The 27,147-nt window shown below is 46.6% G+C and overlaps 1 protein-coding gene across 7 annotated transcripts in view; it reads left to right on the top strand.

The window, feature by feature from the left end:
* nfia (nuclear factor I/A) overlaps window positions 1–26,437 on the top strand; it is a 157,521-nt gene extending 131,084 nt beyond the window's left edge. For 4 of the 7 annotated variants that reach the window (XM_071486640.1, XM_071486639.1, XM_071486643.1 and 1 more), the window contains 7 exons: window positions 2,400–2,517; window positions 4,386–4,513; window positions 9,358–9,531; window positions 12,952–13,130; window positions 14,457–14,622; window positions 15,311–15,399; window positions 21,150–26,437. In XM_071486640.1, coding sequence (XP_071342741.1) covers window positions 2,400–2,517; window positions 4,386–4,513; window positions 9,358–9,531; window positions 12,952–13,130; window positions 14,457–14,622; window positions 15,311–15,399; window positions 21,150–21,164 — 869 coding nt within the window. In that variant the 3' untranslated portion in view covers window positions 21,165–26,437. Of the gene's footprint in view, window positions 1–2,399; window positions 2,518–4,385; window positions 4,514–6,887; window positions 7,532–9,357; window positions 9,532–12,951; window positions 13,131–14,456; window positions 14,623–15,310; window positions 15,400–21,149 lie in introns of those variants that run through there. The other 3 variants (XM_071486641.1, XM_071486644.1, XM_071486645.1) reach the window with 3 other exon arrangements.
* Window positions 26,438–27,147: the final 710 nt, after the last annotated feature.

The raw sequence follows: 27,147 nt of genomic DNA, 5'->3' as shown, positions 1-27,147 counted from the left end.
CAGGACAGAGATCTGAGCTGCAGCTCTCACCCACTCTGATGTTTAGAGACACTTGTAACAAGCTCAGTCTGCTACACACACACACATACACACACACACAGTGATGCATGACTGCAGTGCCAGGGGCACACCTTGGCACTGACACAAATCTCATGTACACAAACGCACACGCACACACAAACACACACACACTTTTCCACACACTGTGTCAGGAGAGCTGATATTAGACGTAAGGATTTGGGGATTAAGTTGATATGATGGCATAACACTCTCATTGCACACACAAACAGAAACACGCACACACACACTGAACACACACTCACCAACACACTACTACATCTATACACAGCACACACACACACAAACACACACAGACAGATAAAGAGGCAGATGACCCACTTGGCACCTTCTAGTACCTCAGTCTTGAGGCATTCCCACCCAACACACACACACACACACACAGAGTGATGCAGGGATGAAAAGATGAATAAAGCTGGAGGCCTGCATGGTTCAGACTCATCCATCCCTCCTTCCTCCTGCCCTCTGTTGCCCCTGGCAACACATACACACACCTGGTGATGTGCCAACACCATATGGGCAGTACTGCACAAATGGCACAAAGATGTGTGGTAATTTTAATAATAATCACAATAATAATAATAATAATAATAATAATAATAATGGGAACCACTGCTCTAGATTAAATACAGGTCATCACCACTGTGACTCACCTGCTCACAGAAGAGGAAACAGGACTGACTGATCTGGTGTGTGTTGCTCTGAAGACAGTTGGGGGTCTGAAGGTTGCAGTTGGATCTGGACCAGCAGGATCCCTCAGTGACACCACTGAGCGTCTGAGCTTCTGAGGTGTGAATCTTCTCGATTGATTCTTGATTCAATAAATGGAAACAGAAAAAGTAGAGAAAGGTGTGAGAGAGTTATTTATTTAAGACAAGTGAACTGCAGTAACCTGGATGTCTCTATGGAAATGAATGAAATCCACGAGTGTTGTTTAGACCGACATCACTGTGACATCACTGTGACATCACTGGTGAACTGTGTGTGTTGATGACAGACATTTGTCCTGATGGCGGCGCCACAGGAACGGTCACAGGGTGACACGGTCATGTGACCTGTTGTTCTGTTCTGTTTTCAGTGTGACACTTTTCAGCCTTTATTTGTTGACATTAAAAGAAGCTGAATCAGCTGCTGTTTGCAGAGTAGAGGTGGATGTTCAGACACGTGTCACTGCCACAGAGACGCTGAGGAGAACCTGAAAACTGGAGGATTTTCAGTGAAGTTCTGCAGGTAGAGGCTCTGAGTTCAAACTGGACTCATGGACTGAGACGATGACGTCCTGCTCAGAGCTGAGGTCAGACACACAGTTAGACTCCTGAAGCGTCACGGGTTAAAAACCTCTGGACCAACTGATAACAACACTGACACACACACACACACACACACACACACACAAACACAAACACACACAAACACACACAAACACACAGGCTGCTGCTTTGTATCTTCATGTGTGGGATGTAGAACATTTAAACCAGGCAGGGAGAGGTGTGTGACCACCAGAGTGTGTGTGTGTGTGTGTGTGTGTGTGTGTGTGTGCAGCTCTCTCAGGCCAGCACTGTCTCTGCAGGGCAGAGAGAGAGAGTGATAGAGCGAGCTCACGGTGCTGAGCTCAGCAGAAAACTACCCACCAGGTCCTGTCAGTCGTCGTCCTCCTCCTCCTCCTCCTCCTCCTCCTTTCATCCCATCACGCCATCATGCTCTCTGTCAATAAAGCGATGAAGAGGAGGGATCGGGGGGGGCGGGCTGGAGGCGAGGGGCTAGACGGATGTCCGGGTTTGAAGCAGATTGCTGCCTTTGTTCAGCAGGATTTTCAAATTGAAGCATTTGACAACAAAGAGCCATCTCTCTCTCTCTCTCTCTCTCTCTCTCTCTCTTTCACTCCCTCCCTCCTTTAATAGTGAAAGCCCTCGCAGGCCTTTGTGGAAGAGCTGCTCTCCCCAGAGAGGAGCAGAGGAAGAGAGAGAGAGAGATGTGGAGGAGGGTGAATGGCAGAAGATGGACAGATCAGAGAGGGAAGGAAAGAGAGAGAGAGAGAGAGAGAGAGAGAGAGAGAGAGAGAGAGAACTTGTGTTTGCTTGTAGATGCTAATGTCCTACACTGACTGCTCTCATATACACCCATTACATCATGTAGCATCAGAGAGGGAGCAGCAGCTAGTGAAGCGTCTCTGACTGAACAGGATCAGGACAGAGCTGAGGTCAGCACCTCCACAGGTGGAGGAGGCCCCGGGGGAGGCCCACAATACGTATAAGAACGTGATTATGTTAAAGGTCTCCACATGTCTGTCCTCATGCTTTCTGTCTCTGTCTCTGTCTCAGCACCCATCGCAGCCGGCACCGGTCCTAACTTCTCATTGGCTGACCTGGACAGCTCCTCCTACTACAGCATGAGTCCAGGAGCCATGAGGAGACCCCTGCCCAGCACCTCCTCCTCCAGGTACCAACACACACACACACACACACACACACACACATCTCACAGTCCACAGGTCTCATCTCAACGTGGCTCCAGATGTTTTTACATCTGGGACAGAAGATGGGACTCGTCAGGAACAGGAAGTTAAACAGGAAGTTACACGAACCTCTGGAGCGACAGCTGAAGGTAGTGACTCGTGACCTGAGCCAATCAGATCGCTGTGACGCTGATGGTGGGACGCGTCTCATTTCTGTATGAAGTTCAGTCTCTGTACATTCATCTCTTTTAGTCAGATCATGAATCTGATCACATCTGTTTTGACGCTGCTCCAGCTGCATCTGAAGCTCCGCCCCCTCCTGCTCTGTCACATCAGTCTGTGTCACAGTGGCGAGCGTACGATCGTATGTGTTGACGCCGTCATGTGACTGGGAGGCAGCTGCTGGTGTCACAGGTTTCATCAGACGAAGGAGCAGAGACCAGAACTGGACCTGAACCCAGACACTGTGACGACATGAGACCAGCAGGACGCTCTGAAGTCCACGTTTCTCAAGAGGGACATGAACGCAACTGTCACACAACTGCAAACACACACAACACACTGTACACATTAATGAACACACTGTCTCATCTGTTACAGAGCTGTGTGTCCTCAGCTTAGGCCTCACAAAGCTTACACACACACACACACACACACACACACACACGCTTGCAGGGTTTGCCCTGACCTCCTGTGTTGAATCGATGCGGTCGCAAGAGTCGTCTGTCTGTCTGCTGAGATACCTGCCCTGCAGCACGCACACACACACACACACACACACACACACACACACTGAACCACTGACTCAGATTAGCTGAGTGTGTGTTTCTGTGTGTGTTCTCTGTCTTTTTACACTCCCTCTCTCTCTCTCTCTCCTCTCTGACTCCTCACACCTCTCCAGAGACCTCCCACACACACACACACACACACACACACACAGCTGCAGGGCAGTGAAGCAGATCCATATGGAGATGTTTAAGTCTTTACTAATGTCAAAGATGTCTTCATTCATACATATACATCTCACTGTACAGGCAGGTCACACACACACACACACACACACACACTCTCACACAAACTCAAATACACACTGTGTGTTATGTCTTAACCTCCTGTTACACAAACCCATCGGGTGAATGAGACGAAGTTTGACATGTCAGGCCCTGTGTGTGTGTGTGTGTGTGTGTGTGTGTGTGCTCTCAGTTTTACATGACACATAAATGAATGAACAGAGTGAAGGTAACTGACGTGTGGAGCAGGTCTCAACCTCAGACCTTCAGACACTCAGACCTACTTTGACGTTATCCCAAATGTTTCCATCAGTTTTCAAACTAGAGAAATCTGTGATTTGACTCTGTTTTGGTCGCCTGTTGATGACATCATATCTCAGCTCCCAGTCCTTCAGAGACGTCCTGTGTTTTTACTGGTTCTGATCAGCTGATCTTTTTGTTGTGGAGAGGAGGAGACTCTGTGGAGGATTCAGCTCCAGGTCAACTGAACCACTGACCCTGAAGGATCCAGACCAGGAGGAGACTACAACTCCCATGATCCGATGCTGCTTCATGATGTCACCTCACTCTTGTCTGTTGTTATTGTTTTGATTGAGAGACAGCTGGAGGCAGGAAATGACACACTGTGTGTTTGAATATTAAACTCAGGGTTTCTTGCAGTGTTTCAAAGGTGGGCCACACGTCACCTGACCCCACCTGACCCCACCTGCCTCACACTGCTGTCCTCTACCATCTGTTCTAATCAAAGCAACTTTATTATCATCAGACAATAAACCAGAAAGAGAGAAGCTAACGATGCTGCTCCATCTCTCCTGTGTGTGTGTGTGTGTGTGTGTGTCCAGCTCTGCCAAGAGGATAAAGTGTATGGAGGAGGACGTGGACAGTCCAGGAGAGGAGTCCTACTACCCGGGTCAGGGTCGATCTCCAGGCAGCGGCAGCCAGGCCAGCAGCTGGCACGACGTGGAGCCAGGTACCCCGTCGCTACAGAAACCACACCCCAAACCCCCTCCCTCTTCTAATAACCCCCCGCCCTCCTTACCACCAACACCAGACCTAATACCCCCCTGCTCCTCCTCCCCTGCTCCTCCACCATACACACACACTTCATACACATCCCAACTTTAACCTGCCACTCAGACGGAGCGATGCTTCATGTGACAGTGTGTAGTGATGCTTACAGCAGGGAGGGGAGTGTGTGTGTGTGTGTGTGTGTGTGTGTGTGTGTGTGTGTGTATGTATGTGTGTGTGGGGGGGGGTTAGTATGTAAACAATGTAAATACATTATATTTATGACACTGAGAGTGTGTATAAAGACGTGTGCGCTGAGGACAACAGAGGTGCTAGAAACACAGGTAGTGTGTGTCTTGTAATCATGCCTGTGTGTGTGTGTGTGTCTCTCTCTCTGATTGGCTGGAAGTTTGCTGTTAAAATCACACAGATCAAGTCATTTACATTCTGTTAGTTACCATTAATTCTTAATGAGTGGCCGGGGCAATTTATTTACCCCAGCAGCAGAGAAACCAGGCCTTTATTCTAATTTGCCCTGTTGCTTTGTTAAGTGCAAAGTCAACGTTTCCTCCACATGAATCTGTTGCTTTGATAAATTCAGTCCATTTCAGCTGAAGCTCATCACTTCCTGCAGATGTTTCACTGGGATCCTGAACATCTGGGGGTTGTTGTTGAAAATCTGCAGGAAGTGTCTGAGTTTCATTGAAGAGAACTTTGCAACATTAAAAGTATGAAACAGTGATGTTGTGAACCAGAGGAGGTTGTGCACTGTGGAAGTGGACATTACACTTTTAAAGGTTCGTCCACAGCGGCTCTCTGTGCTCACGCTGACTGGCTGTTATCTGAGACCATTATTTAAATACAGCTGACTTTCATTTGAATCTAAAGTAATCAGATTACCACACAGCAGACCTGGAGTAATGTAAGAACCACATTGCACAGAGAAGGGGAGGATGGAGGGGGGTCTGCAGCTCAGTTTTGCCCCAGGTTTCCCCTGACTGGACATGAATGTTGCTGTGAGTGGGATCAGACTATTTCCTGGTCCTTTCCTGACTTTATACTCTGATCACATCCGATGTTCAGTCCAGACCATCGCTGTGTTTTTGTTCCTCAGCTCAGTCACTCTGGAATAAAATAAGATTCTACAGTCTCAGCTTTAACGTGAGCAGGTTTACATCAGTGTAAAAGGCCTGTGTGGGAGACGTGAGGAAGAGGATAAAGAGACTCAGAAAGAAGAAAAAATCGATCGGAGGTGGATGGTTTGATAAATCAATAATCAATCAATAATTGATTGAGGTGAGCACAGGAAAACTAAAACATGTGATGCGAGCTGGTCGACCCACAGAAACACAGGAAGTCCAGGTCAGACCAGATCTGCAGCGAAGGTCTGATGAGACGAAGATCAACCTCTGTCAGAATGATGGACAGAGGGAAGTGAGGAGGAGCTCCGGACCCAAAGCCCCCACCTCATCTGTCAGACCTGGTGCTGCTTCTGTTCTGGCTCCAGTGGAACTGACACACTGACGTTTATTGATGACTTCACTGCTGACGGGAGCAGCGGCATGAACGGAGGAAGTCTGTGGCTCACATTCAGTCACATCCATACAGCACACGCGCGCGCGCACACACACACACACTGATGGAGCAGCCATCAGAGGCAAGGGGGGGTTCAATATCTTGCTCAAACACTTTGACCCTTGGACAGGAGGAACCGGGAATCGAACCACCGACCTCCTGATCAGTGGATGAGCCGCTGACATGTCGTCATCCATCATACACGGTCACATGTCTGAGTCTGACTGAAGACAGAGACGCTGCAACAGGCAGCAGCTGAGGGAGGCTGCAGTGGATCAGCTGACGTCTGCGGGTCACTGACCACATGTCCATGTTTCTGACCTTTGACCCTGAAACTGGGGTCACTGTGTTAAAGGCTCTGCTCACATTAAAGCTGAGACGACACAACGTCAGGTCTGGACTGTAGATGTTCAATCTGTCTCATGTGCGCACACACACACACACACACACACACACACACACACACACACACACACACACACACACACACAGAGACCTCTCCGTCTTCACACTGAACCAGCTAACAGGCTAACGCTATGTAAACACACACTCCATCAGTGAGATTCAGATGTAAACAAGAACACACACACACACACACACATACACACACATACACACACACACACGCTGACTGAAACACTTTCTTGTTGAGGTTCTGCCTCCATCTCTCTCTCTCTCTCAGTCCGTGTATTCATGCTGCTTTTCTTTTTCTTTCCTCTTTTCGTTTCTTTTCTTTCTTTCCTCCGTCTTGCGTTGGAAAGCTGGATATAAGCTGCGTGGCTCTCTAGCTAGCTCGTTCATCTCCCGACAAGGTAAAGACTGTCAACACGCCTTTTTATTTCCTGTCTACGTGTCTGTCAAACCGTTCTCCTCCACCCCTCCTCCTCCTCCTCTCCTCCTCCTCTCCACCTCCTCCTGATGGGTAGATGATACCTGGATGGTCCTGGTTTGTCGTTTGGTGTCGTGACGTGTCTGGTTTAGTCTGGTGGATGTTTTCTCTCCTCCCTCCTGTGCTTCCTCCTCCTTCTTCTCCTTCTCCTCTCCTCATCCCAGCATCTCCTCCCTTCTTTCTCCCCCTCTCCTCTCATCTCCTCCCCGTCTCCCCCTCTCTTCCCTACTCCACCTTGTTTCCTCTCCTTCCCCTCCTTGCTTCTTTTTCTTCTCATTTCCTTCTCTCTTCTTCTTGACTTTCCTCTCTCCTTTCCTCTCTTGTTTCCTCCACTTCCGTCCTTCCCTCTTTCCTCTCTCCTACTCTTCTCATTTCCTTCCACCTCTTGTCTTTCCTTTCCTTCGATCACTTTCTCTGCTTCTCCTCTTTCTCCACTTCTTCTGTTTCCTTTTCTCCTTTCTTCGTATCCTCCCTCCTCCCTTGTCCTCTATCCATTTGTCCTTTCCTTTCTTTTCCTTTCCTTTCCATTTTGTTTCTTTCCTTTCCTTCCTCTCCCTTCCTTTTTCATTCCTTTCATTCCCCCCTTCTCTCCGTCTTTTACTTTTCCTTCCTCCTCTCTTGTATCCTCCTCTCCTCTCCTTGTTTCCTGTCTGTTTCGGTCTGGAGGCACCTGGAGGTGCAGCACCCACCCCCCCCCCTCCCCCACCACACCCCACCCACCCCACCCACCCAGCAGCATGCTGATGACATCATCATGGCTATTTATTTATTGGTTGACGTCTGCGAAGTAAAAAACTGCAGGATGCACTGAAATACTGTGCATGATACTGTGTGTGTGTGTGTGTGTGTGTGTGTGTGTGTGTGAGTGAGTGTGTGTGTGTGTGTGTGTGTGTGTGTGTGTGTGTGTGTGTGTGTGTGTGTGTGTGTGTGTGAGTGTGTGTGAGTGTGTGTGAGTGTGTGTGTGTGTGTGTGTGTGTGTGTGTGTGTGTGTGCCTGTATAAAGGTACATGTATGTGTGTGTAATTTGCAATTAGCTTTGTATTTGTGGGCTCCACACACACACACACACACACACACACACACACACACTCCTTTAAGACAGTCATTCCCACTCCCGCCTTGTGTCCATTTAAATCCACAAGTGTGTGTGTGTGTGTGTGTTGGAGGTGATATCTTCTTCTGAAAACAGCAGAGAAAGAAGTTGAGAGGAGGAAGAGGAGGGATGAAGGAGTGAAGAGATAGGAAGGATAGATAATAAGGAGGCAGGAAAGAGGAGGATGGATGATACCAAAAAGGAAGTAGAGAAAGGAAGGAGGAAGGAAGGATGAGAGAGGTTAGAGACTGTAGATGGATAGAGGTGTAAACAGGGTGAGGAAGGAGAAAGTGCTGAGCAGACTGCCTCGATTCCACCTGACAAAACCGCTTCAATTGTTCATCACTCACACACACACACACACACACACACACACAGCCTTCCTCCTCGCTCTCCTCCTCTTCCTCCTCCTGCTCCTCCGACCCTCGCTAAGTTCATCAGATTAGAGAAGTGATTCGATATTTAACAAATTTAATGTGTCAAGTTTTAACAACATCGTCAGAGGAAAAACATCCTCAGGTTAAAGTTTCAGAGTAAAACTCAAGAAGCTGCAACAAAATCTTTTTTTTTTTTTAAATATATATTATATATTTTTAATGTTCTGTATTTAATTACAGAGTAAAATTTATATCCTTACATTTTCAATCCTCAATTTCTTATCATTATTATTTAATACAAAATATTAATAAATACATTGTAATATGTTCTGAAAAGATCTGTTGTTTTCTTTTTAAAAATCAATGATTTTTCATTTAGATTTATTTAGTAGTTATCTTTCTTAGATTTATAAATTATATTATTCATTAATTATATATTATATATAATTATATATACTGTTGTAAAAGAAAGTCCAAAAAAATAATAAAATGTTATTTTTACATTTTATTCTTCACTATTTTATTGTAATGTTTTAGGTATTTTATTGATTTATCCATTGTGTTTTTAATAGACAGTCATTTTCTGTCCGTTTTGTAAATAGTAACAATAAAAACCAATAAATGTAAAAACCCTCGCTCTCACACTGATTTCTCCCTGTGACACCCTCCAGCCCCCTGCCTCAAATCTGTTGGCCCCTCCCTCACTGATTTGCAGACCCCGCCCAAACTGATCCCTCACCCCCCAGCCCCCCGCCCCCCTCCTTCTCCCACCTCCCCTCCTCCCATTGGAGCCACATAACAATGTAAAAACAAGCAAAAACAAACCGCTGCCATGACCCGCTCCTCATCCTCATCATCATGGTTCTTGGCAGGGATGCCGTCGCCCGCTGGCGCTCTAAAGAAGTCAGAGAAGTCTGGTTTCTGCGGCGCCGTGCCTTCACCGAGCGGCGCCTCCTCCGCCTCCACCTCCTCCTCTTCTTCTTCCTCCTCTTCCCCCCGAACGGCTTTCACACACCATCACCGGCCCGTCATTACCGGGCCTCGAGGTGAGGTCCTCAGCAGTCAACCCCAACAAACCCACCCCCCCACCTTCACCTCCCCCACCTCCCCCCTCTCACACACACACACTCACACACCTCCTCACCCCTCCCTCCCCTGTTAGTCACTGTGGGTTTTGTCAGGAGGAGGCGCAGGAGAGCAGATCAGGAGGACGTACCTGTAGAGACACACACCTGCAGGCTTTAGGCAGTGTTGTGCATGTGTGTGTGTGTGTGTGTCCCTCATGCCCCGCCCACTCTTAACCTCCTTTCTTCACACTGTTTTTTTATCCTCTGAAAAAAGTGTCACAACACAGAAACACACTTCCTGCCTGCCGCTGTGTGTGTGCGTCAGGTTTCATGATCTGTCCTGACAGAGTGAATTTGTCTGACAGCAGGTGAGTCCCTCAGGTATCAGGTGACTCTGGCTGTAAATGATAAGACTGGATGTGAGCAGTAGATCGAGCCGTAATCACCACGTGGACCCGTCAGTTCTGGGATGTCAGATTGTCCTTGAACACACCTCACGATATGATGATTTTGTGAGGTGTGTATAGAGTTAGTGTTTGTCATGTGGAGTCGTGCCTGTACCTCTGACCACACCGTCCACACCATACAAAGCTCTGATTGGCTGAGCTCTGCCACTCATGAACACAGACCTGAGACCTGCAGCAGTACAACAGGACCTGGACAGACCGGATTAGACCGGACTGAGCGGGACTAACATCCTGAACCTCAGGACCTGAGTCCCCCACAGGTCTCTGGGCTCAGGTCGGAGCAGGTTAGAGGACTGAAAATCACTCAGTGGCCGATTGGAGCGGCTCAACTCCCACAGTGCTTCACTTCTGTCAACTTCCTGTCTCTGTCAAAATAAAATCATCCTTCTTATTAATCCTCATTGTGACGCTGCGTTGTGATCAGGATCAGTCCTTCAGTCCACCTCCATGTTCGACATTCTTCAGACTCCTCCTGGTCTACTCCTCGTCATCTCCATCTTCAGCCTTCTTTGTCTTCCCCTTCATCCTTATCCTCCTCCTCATTCTGCTGTACCCTCTCTCCTCCTTCATCCTCTCTCATCACTTTCTCAACTGACTGATCTCATCTCTTCTTCTTCTTCTGCCATAATTTTCCACGTTCTGTCCAAATCTTTCCATCTCCGTCCCTCCATCCTTCCTCCTCCTCCTCCTCCTCCCACCCTGCAGTGCAAATAAAGGAGCTCTGCCATTTTATTCTTCTCCTCCTTCTTATCGTTTATCAATCCACGTCTTGATGGTAAATATCTTCTTCATGGAAAAGTTGGCAGGGGAGAGATGAAGAGGGGAGGGGGAGGAAGGAGGAGGAGGAGGAGGAGGAGGGAGTCTGAGCAGTGAAGCAAGGCAATTTGCAAAGTGGAACTAATCCCGGCCCTTTCTTCTGTGTTCGACATGCAGGCCGCCGGTCCTCAATACCACACACACACACACACACACACACACACACACACTGTTGTTAAAGGAAAACTCATACATTTTGGAAAATCCTTCAGTTTGCTGTTTTGCCTGAAGACAGAGGAGGAGATCGATATTCATTTTGTCTCCTTGGACGACAGAAGTCGGAGGCTCACACACATCATCAGCGTGTTGAGGTGTAGTGAACGCTGATCCCACTTCCACCAGCTTCACACTGAACAGAGTCAAGGCTTCGAAATCTGAACTTGGTTCATTTAACAGCGTCTGAAACCGTTAGTACTGCAGTACTTGTACTAATTCAAGGTTCTTGTACTTTACTTGAGTATTTTCCATGTCATGCATCTGTACTCTTGTTCCCTTCCTGTCCAGTGAAAACCACATATCTCCTGATGACCTGAAGGATGACGTGTTTTTCTTCTTCTTCTAAATAAACTGTTTCAGATTAGCAGCAAAGATAAATTCTGCTCTGTGGTTTTCACTGGACAACAACACCACAAACATATGACGATCTCATATGATCTGACTCAGCAGTAAAACATACAGATTCATATTAATCCAAAAACAATGTGGAGCAATGAAACACTGCCAGTGATTGGTCGGCTGTGTGGAGGTGAGGAGGAGGTCTCACCTGGATCCATGGAGACCAGAGATCAGGAACAGACGAGGTCCAGAGACACATGGTCCCAAATAAAACTGAACAACTGGAGCTCACTGCTTTGGTTTCTGTCTCTGAGGAGCAGAAGCTTGTATCTACATTAAGCACAGAACCAAAGCCAATTAGCCTAGCTTAGCATAAAGAGTGGAAGCAGGGGAAACAGCTAGCCTGTTAAAAGCCACAGCCACGCCTCCTCAGTGACCACGACACTGTGACGCGTTTGATTTGTGTAGGAGTGTATCATGAGAAATGCAACACATTTTATTCCTACAGCTCAGGCTGTGGTCTGAACACACACACACACACACACACACACACACACAGGTGGCCGTACATGCCTGCACAGTGAGTGAGATCATTTCTATTAATGTACATATAGAGTATCCCTGTGTGTGTGTGTGTGTGTGTATAAGTGAGTGTGTGTGAGAGAGAGAAAGAGAGAGAGGGCAGAGAAAGCCATCCATCCAATGATTACTGTAAATACATTGGCCGCAGGGTGCACACACACACGCACACAGACACACACACACACACTCGCACACACACACACACACACTCGCGTACACACACACACACACACCGGGTCAGTGTGTATTGTCAGAGTGATAAATCACAGCAGACTTTAAGTGAATTAGTGCAGCAGCTTTAACTCTCCATCCATCCCTCTCTCTCTCTTCTCCCTCTCTCTCTGCCCTCTGTTACATCTCTCTCTCCTTCTTCTGTCTTCTCTCTCTGCTCGGAGCTCTATACATCAGTCCTTAACGAGGCCTCGTCCACTAACGAGCAACCAGAGAATATTAGACCAATTAGAGCTTTAATTAGATTAGAGAGGAGAGGAGAGGAGGAAAGGAGAGAAGGAAACAATGAAAGAGAAAGGTGTAGAAAGGAGGAAATAAGTGAGAAGATAAGAAGAAAGAAATGAAGACAGGAAACAGGAGAAGAAAGGAGAGGAGGATACAGCGCAATGAGGAGAGAGGACAGGAGACTAAATGAGGAGAGGAGGATACAAGAGTAGAGGAGAAGAGAGGAAAGGAGAGGAGGAAACAGATGATGTCCACTGAGGTCCACACTCTTGTTTTGATTGACAGCTGGGATAAAAATTGCATCATGATGTGATGTCATTGTTTCACCTGCTCTTCTGTGTGTCTGTGATCATGTATTTGCATATTAAGCCACGGCTCCCTTACCCCCCTCCTCTTCCTCTCTCTCCCCATTCCCTCAATTAACTCTCTACCTCACTCTCCCAACTCGCCTTTCTCTGAATAATTTTCTCTCTGTTTCTCTCCCTCCCCCTCTCCTCACCCCTCTCCCCTGACCTCACCGCAGCGAGCCCCCACGCTCCCCCCTCCAGCCTCCACTTCTCCTCCTCCCCCATCCTGCAGCAGCCCGGCTCCTACTTCTCCCACCCGGCCATCAGGTATCACCCGCAGGAGACGCTCAAGGAGTTCGTCCAACTGGTCTGTCCTGACTCCGCCCAGCAGGCCGGACAGGTGGGCTTCCTCAACGTAAGCACACACACACACACCCCTCACACACACACACACACACACACTCACACACACTCACTCACACACACACACACACACACACACACTCACACACACTCTAGAGGTGCACACAGACACATCTGAGCTGGGTTTTCCAGCCTCTGCAAAGGTGGGATCAGTAGCAGAAAGCACTGCAGTGTGTGTGTGGCCTCCTGTCTGCAGTGAGATAGTTGATATATCTGTGTCTAGACACTGAATCAATACACCGTCCACCACCCCTACCACACACACACGCACACACACACACACAGACACACAGTCTGTTTGTTTTTTGCCCACATAGTAAAAAGTGGACATGTGGACTCGAGTGCTAAAACACAGCACCGTGTCCTGATACATGTAGAAAATGAACTTTCTCCAGTTCACCGACTTAAATCCAAAGTTCCAGAAACCTGCATCAGCTGTGTAACGTGTTCACCTCTTATCATTAAAACCGTGATTATCAGGAGAAACCATTTCTCCCACCTCATGAAAACACCCACAGACGAATGGCTGCTCCTGTGCCACCACTGCACCTCGCCACAGTTTATACATGAGAAAACTCAGGTTCCTCGAAGGTTTCTGAAGCCAGAATGAAAGTAGTGAAAAGCATCAGGAAGTGACTGAGTACAACCAGTCAGTTAGTTGTCATCTTCACTTGTCTCTCGAGAAGGTGAAACACCTCCAGTAAAGATGAAATCTGTGCCGTGTCGGAGCAGCTGCTTCGTCACTGACAGTGTTAGTCAGTGTTTTTACCCCGACGGCCACAAGAGGCAGCGATGAGCTCAGTACACATCACAAACAAGCATCAGGCAGCAAGGAAGAGATGTTTGCTTTATAACAAGGTGCGCACGTGCACAAACACAGGGGTGGAGACCTGATGCAAACAAACACCTGTGAACAGGTGCGTGAACACAGACACAGTGTGAAGCTGTGGAGAGCAGAGTGTGGAGGGAAGCACCAGCAGGTACTGTGGTGTTATACTTATAGATTAGCAGGATAAAATGCGGCAGCAGCAGAATTCTTTATGACCAGCCAGGAAAACTGCTGACACACACACACACACACACACACACGCTCACACACACACACACACACACACGCTCACACACACACACACACACAAACACACACACACACACACACAGACTCACACACACACACACACTCACACACACACTCAGAGCAGCACAGAGACCATGTCACCGACCTGTTGATGTTTTTCTGTACAGGTTTAAGTATTGTGTATATATTTGTATTTAATGCTTTTTATCTGCCCCCCCCTTTTACCCCCCGTGTCTTCAGCCTAATGGTAGCTCCCAGGGAAAGGTCCACAACCCTTTCCTGCCGACGCCCATGCTGCCTCCTCCTCCGCCTCCCCCGATGGCCCGTCCCGTCCCACTGCCCGTCGACGCCAAGCCCCCCTCCACCTCCTCCACTGAGGGGGGAGGCAACTCGCCCACCTCGCCCAGTGAGTGCACACAGGACCAATCATATAACGTCATCATGACTCTCAGCTTCCAGGTCACAGGCAGCGTCCAGACCAGGCCTACCTGGAGGCCGATGCTCCTCCTCAACAACAGAAAAAATAAATGTTTAAATGATTCATCTGATATTCACTTTATAATCTGTGAGAGGTGAATTTATTGAGTTTGGATCCTGTTTCACTTCAGGGTTTAGAGACGATTCCTGTCATTTGGCAAAAACAGACACAGTTGGTGCCAAAACATTTAATCCTGCTCACACTTATCAACGTGAACATGTTGATGTTTAACGCTGCTGTTTTTAGTGACGCTGATCGTGGAAACCAGTGTGTGCTTCAGATTTACTTCTAGAAGGAAATAAATGTTTCTCATCACTCTGACCCAGATCGTCTTCATAATTCCTGAAGCTCTCTCTGAACTTTACTCAGTGTGATGGAGCTAGGCTAACAGTTTCCCTTTGTTTCTAGTCTTTGTGCTAAGCTAGGCTAAGCATGTTCTCTGGTTTTACAAAGATATTTTAGTAAAGACTAAAGTATCTGGTCTAAGGAGGGAGGGGAGAGAATGACTGATTGATTGAATGAATGAATGTTTGACACAGATACAAACAGAGTGGTAAAGAGATAATAAACCTCGATGATCTGAACTCTTCAAACTCTTACTGTGTGTGTTTGGCAGCCTACTCCACCCCCACTACATCTCCAGCCCAGCGGTTCGTCAGCGTCGGACCCAGAGACCCCGGCTTTAACATCCCTCAGCAGCCACAGGTAACACACACTCCACACACACCTGTCTTCTGCTGTGTGTGAATGAGAAGGAATCCCTGCAGCCAGAGGAGCAGCGGCTGCTGCAGCAGCACGTTAGCGTGTTCCACCGAAACATCATGAGGGACTGTCAGCCGTCCACATACTATTGGCCATGTAGTGTGTGGAAAGGAACAAAGGTCACAGTCAGGTTCGTGTTACCCGTCGGTCCAAAGGAGCCTGAAGCATCACCGTTTCCATGGTTACCACCTGTTTAATTTACCTTGAGCTCTGATTAAGAGAAGAGGTAAAACCAGAGTCCGAGGCGAGTGTCAATGATTTTAACAGAGCTCTCAGCCAATCAGAGAGCGGCCTTGGTCTAAGTGCTTGTAAACAAAGACGGGGAGAGAGAGCAGCAGTTTACTATGGAGCAGGTGGTCAGTGAATGCAACATCCACATTTAACAGAATACTGTTGAGTGTGTGTGTGTGGGTGTGTGTGTCCAGCTCAGGGTCTGTTTGCCATCTGATTTATGAAGAGTGTAACGATTGGGCAGCCTTGACTTAGCTCATCCCACACACACGCACACACACACACACACACACACAGACACACACACACACACACACAGACACACACACACACAATAGTGAGATGACACTGAGGTGGGAGTCCTCTTGTTGACAATCGAGACATGTTTGATTGCTTGTGTGTGTGTGTGTGTGTGTGTGTGTGTGTGTGTGTGTGTGTGTGTGTGTGTGTGTGTGGTGGCCTGCAGTGAACGAGGCTGTCGATTTATTGACTCTGTCACAGGCCAGCACACACACACACACACACACACACACACTCTCTCTCTCTCCTGAAGACATGAGCCAGGTGTTTGTCACTGCTGCCAGAAACTGACTCCTGTTATTTATTCCTCCTCTGTCTCTGTGGGACGTTGTTGTGGTCTCTGTCTTCTGTGTCTCAGACTAATGAGGAGTTCAGAGTTTTCTCTAAATCTACGTTTAAAGAAACTACGTTGTCTTTTCAGGAAACATCATAAAGTTAGTGCTCAACTTCACATGAGGACATTTTTGTGATGGATGATTTTAAAGGTGATTTTTTTTAAGGAAATATGAAATTGTAGTAAGAGGGGATGTTAAAAGAGAGCGAGGATGTTTTTGAAAAGTTGGAAACACTTGGAAAGAGGAAACAAGGGAAGTGTACAGAGTTATGAGAGGGGCCGATGTTTTTCAGAAAGGACACTTTTTGAGGAGGATATTTTCATAACGTGTGAACATTTAGAGAAAGTTAAGGCAATTTGGAAAAACAAGGATGGAGGGAAAACTAGGAACATTTGAAATTAATAAAAGATCCTTTTAGGAAACATTTTTTGAATCTGAGGACGTTTAACGGGGGGGGGGGGGGGGGGGGGGGGGCACTTTAGAACGTGAGGACATTTTTGGGAATGTTGATTTTTTAAAAGATTTTTTGTAATGTGGATGTTTGTGTGTGAACTTTCCAAAAAGTGAAGTTGTTTTTGAAAGTGTGGACATTTTTAGAAATTGGGTTTGGTTTTGGAAAAGAGAGAAATGATGACGTTTTATTTGAGGAATATGAGGACATCTTGGAACGAGGGGACATTTGGTTTTGATGTTGATGTTCGTGACTGAGGAGGAAACTTGTCTTCATGTTATTGTGCATGTTGGCTAATGTAGTGTATGCGAGTAGATTGACAGGAGGAGCCCTGTCACATTAAAGAGGTGACCTCAGAACAGGACACACACACACACACACACACACACACACACACACGGGAACAAAAGTCACCGTGGGCGGTCGACATTAGGCTTCTGTTAGAGAGCGAGAGCCGTGGGGCAGTACAGTAAACACTCCCTCCTCTCATCGCCATGGTGACCAACTGGACAGTCTGTGCATTCCTCTGTGTGTGTGTGTGTGTATAGGTTTTTGGGGAGTGGGGGGCAGATGGTACTGGCATTGTGTGAGAGCGGGCATCGTGCCCACATGGGTCAGCGTGGTGGTTGCCGTGGGCGACAGTGGCGGTCGCCCATGGAGACGAAGATGGAGGGAGGGAGTTGGCACCTCATCGTGCCAACCAACACACGCACCAAACACACACCTACACACAAACACACACACACACACACTTTACTCACTGCTATACAACAGACAGCCATAACCTGATCAATAAGTGTGTGTGTGTGTGTGTGTGTGTGTGTGTGTGTGTGTGTGTGGTTAGGTTTCATCTGAGGAGCAGACACTGCAGTGAGGGTGCTTTCCCCTCAGTGTGTGTGTGTGTGTGTGTGTGTGTGTGTGTGTGTGTGTGTGTGTGTGTGTGTAGTCATCATCTGTCTCTATGTCCTATTTGCACACAGTCCTCAAGGTGAAGTTCACACACACTCACACAGACACACACATGCAGTAAAAACACCACGCCCACGCCATGACTCACCCACTCTGTGTGTTAAAGTGTGTGTATATCTTTGTGTGTGTGTGTGTGAAGTGCTGACTCAGGACGAGACAGTTCTGGGCGAGAGACATAGCAACACTACCAGAGAGCGAGGTCCATATGAACTCAGCAGATTAAAGCAAATTCTGACCAAAACAATGTAGAATAAAATGAATCTGATGATGAAATATTGTCCTGGGACAAAGTTTGTCTCAGCTCAAGAGCACACGAAATGATTTCCTACACCTGAGTGGACAGGTGCACCTCTCCGTGGCCTGTCATCAGTCAAACCCCCCTGAAGAATCTGTTTCTGAGTCAGTTTCAGTGGCTGAAGTTGTAAAACACATCCACCAGTCTGTGCATCTGTAAGTAAAGAAATCTGTAGGTGGAAAAGTGCTGTGGAAATCAGGTGACATCATGTGACTGAAGAAAACATAAAAACAGAACCTGACAAAAACAAAAAAAAAAAATCTGAGCTGAGAAACCTCCGTTTCCTAAACGAACACAGGAAGCAGCACACATGTTGTTTTTCTCTGTTGTTTAACGGCTGCTCTCACAACTGTGTTATCTTGTTGCACCTTCTTCTTCTACACGTGTTTAATGGCACCGACTGGAGAATTAGCTCCACCAGCTGTTTATCCTGGTGAACCGACTCCTCCGAACAGAGCAGCAGTGGACGGAGACGAGTGTTAATTCACGTTTTCCTCAACCACATTTTTTGAACCGTGTTAAAATCTGAGCTTCAGTTGGACAGAGCCCCTCCCTCTAATCCTCACTCGCTCTTTTCTTCTTCTCCTCCTCTCTGTGTCTCTGCGATGAGTATCTACAGTCTGAATCACAGCTGTCAGCATCAGCCCACTGTGTGGTAACATTACTCCTCACACACACACACTCACACACACACACTGTCTGGCCTGTGAGAGTTTCATCTTCTCTGAGTCTTCTCAGGACAGAGGGAGGAGCTGCAGTGCAGGGAGCGAGCGAGAGGACGAGAGACATAGGGAGACACAGGGGGAGAGAGAGGGAGCGAGAGAGTGAGGTAGAAAAGTCCCAGCGTCAGCAAGTTGTATTGATTAAAAACTAACCTTCCAGTCTTCTCCTCTATCACTACTGCACACACACACACACACACAGACACACACACACACACACACACACACAGACACACACACACACACACACACACACACAGCAATAGAATTACAACGAGTCAGGAGCAACTGAAGTCTGAGTGCAGAGAAACCCTGCAACACACACACACACACACACACACACACACACAGACACACACACACACACACACACACTCATACACACACAGACACACACACACAGACACACACTAACAAAGAGAAACTATTTACCTTCATGTGTTTTATTTAAACTTCCACTTTAGATTTAATATTCCAAAACACATTTTCTAAATTGTGTGTTCATTTGTATGTGCGTTTGTGCAGGTGTGTGCATGTTCACTTCCAATCAATACTTTTGTGTGTGTGTGTGTGTGTGTGTGAGAGTGAAGAAGTGCAGAGCAGGACGGGAGGAGAAAGCGATCAAGAGAGGATGAATGTAAAGAAAGAAAAGGAGGAAGAAGAAGGAGGAGGGATGGGGGGGGTTATGTGAGTGTGGGGGGGTGGGTGATGCGGTTGCCTTGGTGATGATAGTCACGTCCCGGGCCGTCTGGTTGTCCCTAGCAACCAGACATGATGTAAGGCGGGAATGAACTTGAACTCGGCGGGGCAACGAGGAAGAAGAGGAAGAGCAGGGAGAGATTCATGAAACGTAAACGATGCACCTTTGGCGATCGATACCGGCCTATCAGAGATGGATGACACACACACACACACACACACACAGACACTCACAGTTGGGTGATTGTACAGGGAGAAAGTGTCATAAACTCCCAACTGAAGGCAGAAGAAACATGGTCCTGATTGAGGTCTCCTCAGGTTTGGCCCAAGCCAGAGATGGAGCATAACCTGAGACATCTGAAGTGCTGATAGTGCCCCCTGCAGGTGGCAGTGTCCCCGACAGCCCCTGTATGAGAGGGTTCCACCAAACCAACAACATCCTGATGGTTTATCTTTCCTTAGAGCCTCATCAAGAGCCAAAGCAAACGGTTCATCCACTGGGGAGAATCATCGTCCAACTCGTGTAGACATTTTAAACCACTTTATTTGTAATAGAAGTAAAGTTCACTTTTCTACTGTCCAGCCACAAGCAGCAACAACTCCACAAGTCAAAGTCACTGAACACAGGTTTTTAGATTTTAAAAGTGGAAGTTTTGGCCTCAGAGCAAATGTGAAGTCAATATTTAACTCGCTTCTTATGTGCATCCATTAAGTTTGTGGGTGATGATGCAGCCTGTGAAGTAAGTTTCACATTGAGTCTGAAGACCTCTGGGGAGTGTGAGTATCTACAGCACAGACCTGCACCCTGAGGCAGGTTAGTACAAATTTATCCAGGCAGATCAAATATTTGACAGGGTCGCTCTCGGATGCCAGTGCTGGACGTGTGCATTTAGATCAGTTTGGAAAAAACCTTGTCACAGTCTAAATGGCTGGAATTAATTAATTTCTCTCTTCTGTACAGCTGAACAGAGATTAACTGCTGTGGTTCTCAGATACTCATGTTTGCTAAGTCGTGCCAGCTTTTGGTCAAATTCCTGAACTCTCTGATAGAACTTCTCTCTGAAGTCTCTGGATATTCACGTCACAAGAAGCTAAACATGCTCTAACTTCACAGCGTCTTTAAGGCCGACCTCAGCTGGACAGTTGTGGACAGTTCGACAGCAGACCTTAGCTTTGTCCCAGTTCAGGGGCCACATCCTTCAGAAGACGTCTGTGGAGGTGTGGCCCTTCACAGCTGCCGTAGACCACAAAAGCTGAACTGAAATGAGACTTTCTGGTCGACTGAGAATTTTTGCTTTCCAACACCAGCCCCTGACGCAGAGCAACCTCAACAATATGAAACTTTTTTCCACCAAAATGTTTTAGTTTTTAGGCCGTTGGTGGTCAAACTGAGCTAAGACCAAAGAACACTGAGCAGTGTAATCCTCAGGCTCTGCTGTTTGCTTTCATTAGGTTCACGTTGGGATACGAAGGGTCCCTGTAGGATCCTTCATTGTCCAGACGCATTTCTCTGCTGCATTTAAAGGAGCCTTTGAAATGAGCTCAGTCGCAGCGATGCAGCCTCTGAAGGATGTGGCCCCCCAGTTGGGACACAGCTCTTGTCTGGAGCTGGTCAGGTGTCATATTTTGGAGGACCTGTGTCCGCAGTCCCCACAGCCCATCGTAACACTTGTCTCTGTCTTTCTCCACAGTGGTACCTGGGATAAGGACTCCAGAGGCCCCTCCATCCTCCACCCACCTGTACGACAGATCGCTGCAGCCTCCTCCTCGACCTTTGACCTTTGATGCCAGCTGCAACAGAGAGCCCCATCTTGCCCTGCCCCTACAGCGCCCCCATCCCCCTCTGCGCCTGACTCCGCTCCCACCAGCGCCATACAGAGACTCAGCAGCATCAGCATGGCTACAGCGGATCAAACGCACCCCACCCCTGGTGTTTAACACCCACTCAGTAAACTGTATGTCAGAGACTTCCCTGTAGACATATGGTTCATATGTCAATGTCCATATATAGTGCCAGACGCCCCCACGCTCCCTCCCCACCCCCAAGAAACCAGACCAGGATGAAAAACGTGTGGGGGGACTGAGCCTTTAATTTTTGGGAACACTGCGAGACTGAATTACAGAGCTTCCCTTCTGGAGAAACTACATACACACTCCCCCATCATCCTCTGCAGTGTGTGATCCAGTGGACCTGCAGCGGTACAATGCCCTCCCCACACCCACCATGCGACCCCCCCCATCCCGTTGGATTCCGATGGCTTGGTTGGTTTGGTTGTTGGGACGGGACAGGATGCGCCGTGGTTGGAGGGAGGGGAGGTGTTACCTGGATCAGATACCACCAGCTAATACCCCCACCACCCCCCACACCTGAGCCCTCACACACCTCCTGGGATGGACTCCACCCCCACTTGATCCCGCCCCCCTGGTTGGTGGCAGGTCAGGGAGGGAGGAAGTCAACAAAGCTCTTTCCAAGGACACAGACCAGTGCTTAATGGAAAGACCTGACCTGACAGGGAGGTAGTGCGGGTGCAAACTGACGCCCTGCCTGTTTCACAGTAATAACATGAACTACACATGGAGGGGCGGGGGTTACGATGGGGGAGGTCGGGTGGAGGGGGGTTATAACGTGGGGACGCAGGGGTTTGTTGATGTGAAGTGTCGACCAGACACCGGTGGATCAAGCTCGTTTATCTGGGAGGCTTTGGCTTCATGGCTCATTGATTTTCTCTCTTAGCCGTCATTTCAGCTGGTCCCCTCCTCCTCCTCTCTCCATCCACCAGCCTGGGTGAAGCTACAGCATGTTAGGGGTGGGCAGAAGACTCTGGTGTCCGAAACGAAGCAGGCAGACAGGAGAGATGAGTGACTAAAACTTTACCAGTGGAATATTGATCATGAGGAAAGTGCAATTTTGTTGGCTAGCTGTTGGATAGTTAAATATCTTTGTAAGATAGCTCGTGAAAACAGTTGTTGAAAAGTATATATAAATATATATTTTTCTTCCTAGTCCACTCACACCTCTGGGACTCTAAAATATTGGGGTACAAAAGACAACAACGCAGCGTTGAACTAGAAACCATAGCCTTGTGAGAAATAAGGGGAGCTGTATTCACTTATATTGTTTATTATTTGTTGTTTGTTCATCGTGAGAAGCTGTTAGCATGGTAGAACAAGAGTCCCTTTAAGAAATATCATCATTTTAAACAATCATTTTTTAAAGCTTTTCTTGCAGCTTCAGTCTGCTTTTCATTTTGTTTAAAAGAAAAAACGCTAAGCGATTAACTTATTTTTAATGAGCACATCGTTTTACTTTAAAACAAAAAATTTGAATTTCTCATGAGGCAAAATCATGAGAAAATATAACGAGTGAATTTAAGCTTAAAAGTAATCATGTTTTCTCCGGTTTCTGTTGGCGAGATAATCTTTAACGGGTGCGACCCGGTAACGGGCTGCCCAATGATTGGCTGGGTCTCCTAGAGCTCCTGTCCAATCAATAGCACTTATTCCTGCAGTTGGCCAATGGCCCACGAGTGTTTAATCAGGGGGTGTGGTTTAGCGATAAAGAGGCAGAGCAGAGGGTAAATCTCTGGAAGCTTTCGTCCACAAATAGACAGCCGAGCGCTTCACATGCAACTTACCATTTTGTTGAACTTCAGTTTTGTTTTCCTTTCCTATACTATATATATAAATATATATACACACACACACACACACATACACACTCTTACGACCATCCAGCGTCGAACAAAAGTGAATTTAAGTGAAAAAATTTACAAAAAAAGAACAAAAAAATCTGCATGTTTTAGTGTTAGTGACAAATTTTTCCATAGATGATGTAGTTAGTGAGATAAAGACACTATATTGTAAACCCAACATCAGGCACTTGCCAGCAGCCGTCTATTAGTTTGGCCCCGTCAAGGCCTTTTCTATCTCTCTCCTTCACAAACAACCAGCTCTCTTCGCTCCTCAGCATTTCTCCATTCTTTTTATTTCCCGTTCTTCCTTTCCTGCTTCCTTGCTTTTCCTTCATCAACAGATCAATTCTGTTTTTCCGTTCCACGACGCCCTCTTTCATCCGTACATTATCAAATTGCACGAAAACAATTGTTCCTCATCAATGTGCCTTGAGCTACGGCCCAGTCCTGAGAGGGTGCACGAGATCCAGTGTGGAGAGTGTTTTAGTGGTTTTTCTTCCACCTTCCACACCTGAGATTTTGTAGGTAACTGGAGCAATGAACGTCAAAGCGTTAAAGCTGAAGAGGAACGCTGTGATTTACAGAATTACTCGCTGGTAAACTCTTAGTATAACAAGGTCTGAGGCCTGCGCTGCACTGCTCCCCGCCCCCAGCCCCCCCACCCACCTGCAGCGCCGAGCACAGGCCTCACAGGTGAGATCCACACCAGCTCCAATCAGGTCAATCGTCTCCACACCTCTGCTAACGAGTGGCAGCACGGAGAAGTTTAGTGAAATGAGCACCAGGTTGAGGTTGAAGTTGGCAGTTTGGTGGCTAAAACATTTGGTTAGGTGACCTTCGGTTAGTGCTCGTTTTAGCTGCTAAAAATTGTGTTTCATGTGAGTTAACACTTCACTCTATCCGCAAAAATGCCTTGATTTGAGTTAGCTAGCAATTTCATTGCTAATTCACTTTGAACAAGGTGAGTTAACTGATGAGTAAAGCAGCTTCAGTTTCAGTTCATCTAATAGTTCAGTTTATTCCCTAACAGTTTATTTCAACAGATAAAACAGTCAAACTATTTTAACTGCTAAAACAGTTTGGTTCACATTAGTCAAAATAAACTCAAAGTGATAGATTGACATTAGTTAACAGTTTAGTTGTTAAATACTTTGAATCAGGTTAGTTAACGTTGGGTTAGGTTACATTAGCTTCATCTTTTGCTCAGTGTTTCCTTTCAGTTCATTACAGGATTTATTTGCGTTCGCCAGCAGTTCCAGTAGCTAACACAGTTCAGTTTATCTAAGACTGCAGTTTATTCCCTAGTCCCCAACAGTTAAGCTTAGTAGCTAAAACTGTTTGGTTAGTTAGCAGCCAAGCTAGCAGTTAGTGGCTAACACACTTTGAATTGGTGAGTTAACTGTTGAATTTAGCAGCTAAAACAGTTGAGTTAGCAGTTCAGTTTATTCCCCAGCATTTGAAGACATTGTGCTCATTTAACTAAATTTCCTGATGCCAGTGTCTTGATGGAGCAGACGGAGCCTGTAACTGCTCACTACCTGGTAGATTGGTTCAGTTGACTGTGCCCCCCCCCCCCCCCCCCCCCCCCCCTCCATCCTGTCCTATCTGTTGCTGTAATCTGCGAACAGTAAAACCTTTTCTTTTTAAGTCCTCCTGTTTTCATTTTTGGTTTGTTTGTTCTTCTGCTTTTGTTCCCACATAAGAATAATGAGGACATAAAATATGCAATACCTGCTTACACTCACTTAGACTTCATTTGTCTTATATTGTTTATTTAGTCTGGTTTTTCTTTCTCTTTACTCTCAACCAAAGCCAGCATGCACACGACTGGCGTTGTGCTCCGTGGCCCTGTAGCGACGCTCCAGCCAAGCTGAGCCGCTGTCCTACGGAGATTCCTTCCTTCCTTCCCTCTTTCCTTCCTTCTTTCCTTCCTTCCTGTTTCGATAATCTACCAGGCGGCCACAATACGACATTCGGGTCTCTTTTTCCTAAAAGTTCATTTCTTTGGTCACGAGCAAGCCTTAAACAAGTCCAACTTCTTCTCCATCGCACAGAACAGTCAATCGAAAACAGTTCTGACGATGTCCAGCATTTTAACCACGCCCCGCCCTGCTTGGCAGAGGTTTTAGTGAATGAATCGTTTACCCGTTCTGTGTTTAGTCCATCTCTCAAATTTAACAGACAGTGACGTGACGCCGTCGGCTGTGATGGTTTAGTAGTTCCACTTGTGTGGGTTGTGTGTTTCCTCTTAGTGTGACATGTTTGTCTCTGTTCTTGCCTACCCTTTAGCCATGAGTTGGGCATTACTTCCTTAATTATCTGCACTACATATGAAGTAAATGACAATAGTGAAAAAGTATGTAATAAAAAAAAAATACAGCTTCCAGGGCTTAAAAAGAGCGAAGGGAATTTAAAAAAAAATTGCACGGACATTTTTTTTAAGTGTCACAAAATCCTTGTGAAACAGCCTGGCATCTAATCAGCGACTTTTGGCTGTGTGTGTGTAAGATAACGACAAAATTGCACCCTTTTTAAAGAAAGAAAAAATGAAAAAGAATATAAAAGCAATAGTTTGGGCAGTGTGTTGTTTTGTTCTTGTGTTATGTGTGTAATTTAGTTCTGGTACAGCAGCGAAGAGACGCAGAGAAGAGTTAGCTCTTAACGGACAGGAGGGCAGAGCAGCAGGGCCACTCGGCCTGACTGGGAGACGTGTTTGTATGTTGTATAGTTTTATTAATTACACTGATTTTAAAGCTGCCCTATTTTATAATGCAGGACTTTTGTAACATTGATTAAATGAGGAAAAACTAGTGTTGTGAATTTTCTGATTGTTTGTATCGAGGCCACATTACTAGAACTGGTTTGGTTTGTTTTCTGGGAACTGGATTTAAGTTGAAAACTTTCCTGTTTCCTTGTTTTCTTTATTTTTCTTTGCTTTCCTTTTTGTATGTATTTATGGACATTTCCTCTTTGATGGTATAGCATATTCCTGTACTTAAAAAGTATAGGGCGCTGTGGTGATAAGACCATTGTAAATGGATGTTACAGTATGCTCTATGTTTGAAGGTTATTTGTTGCATCAGTGTTGATGAAGCTAAATCTAGGTAATTCTGAGGAAAACTGGTAAGAGAAGTGAGCGTTTTTTATGCATTTTAAAATTTTAGTTTTAGGCAGGAGACAATGACATAGCCAGCCAAAGGATGCCCCTACTATAAATGCATCTAGGCATCTTTTTTTGTGTTCACCATTCCATGCAGGAAAATAAACAGCTTGATTATGCAACATGATTCTTTTTCTTTTCCATCTGTTTCTTTCTTCACTGGCCCACGAGATCACCTCCACCTCCTCCTCCTCCTCCTCCTCCTCACCCAGCCCTCCCTGAGCCTGGAGGTCCACTCTGATCTCCGTCCATCCACACATCCACTGCTGCTCATCACAGCATCACATGCATGGACCAGATAATCAACAGGATGAAGGACAGTTCAAGTGTGATCAGAGTTTCTGCTCATTACCTCTTACCACAATGAGAAATATTTACTTTTACTTTCAGAAAGATTCGGAGATCACCTGTTGGCTCTGTTCACCTATGGTGTTTTTTGGCTGCACTCCAAACCCCAATATACAAGCCCTGCAAAAAAAAATATACTTAATATATAGAAAGACACCTTGTGTTGCAGTTTCGCCTATAAAGTGCAGGTGAAATGCGAGTCATGAAGACGTCTGTGTTTCATGGCTGTTTCTCTATCACCTCAAGTCCTGTTTTTATTTTTGGGCCACAGGATCCTGAGCAGATTGAGAGCTGTGGATGATTCTGAGCATCACGAGGAATTTCATGTTGACTCCATGTCGACTTAAAACTTCAGTTTTTTAGTTTATTCTCGACCCTGGAAACAGCAAAACAATCGCACCTCAACTGCATTTACATTTCTGTTCTCTGGCAAAAAAAAAAAGAACCCTGACAGCTGCGCCAATGAAAACTGAAGCATCTGTCAGGTGT

Source organism: Trachinotus anak, unplaced genomic scaffold (genome assembly GCF_046630095.1).
Source record: "Trachinotus anak isolate AG129_WGS33_773 ecotype Australia unplaced genomic scaffold, CSIRO_AGI_Tana_v1 ptg000010l, whole genome shotgun sequence".
Taxonomy (NCBI): domain Eukaryota; kingdom Metazoa; phylum Chordata; class Actinopteri; order Carangiformes; family Carangidae; genus Trachinotus; species Trachinotus anak.
The sequence above is the reverse complement of the archived record's forward strand: the minus strand, read 5'-3'. Positions and strand labels throughout refer to the sequence as shown.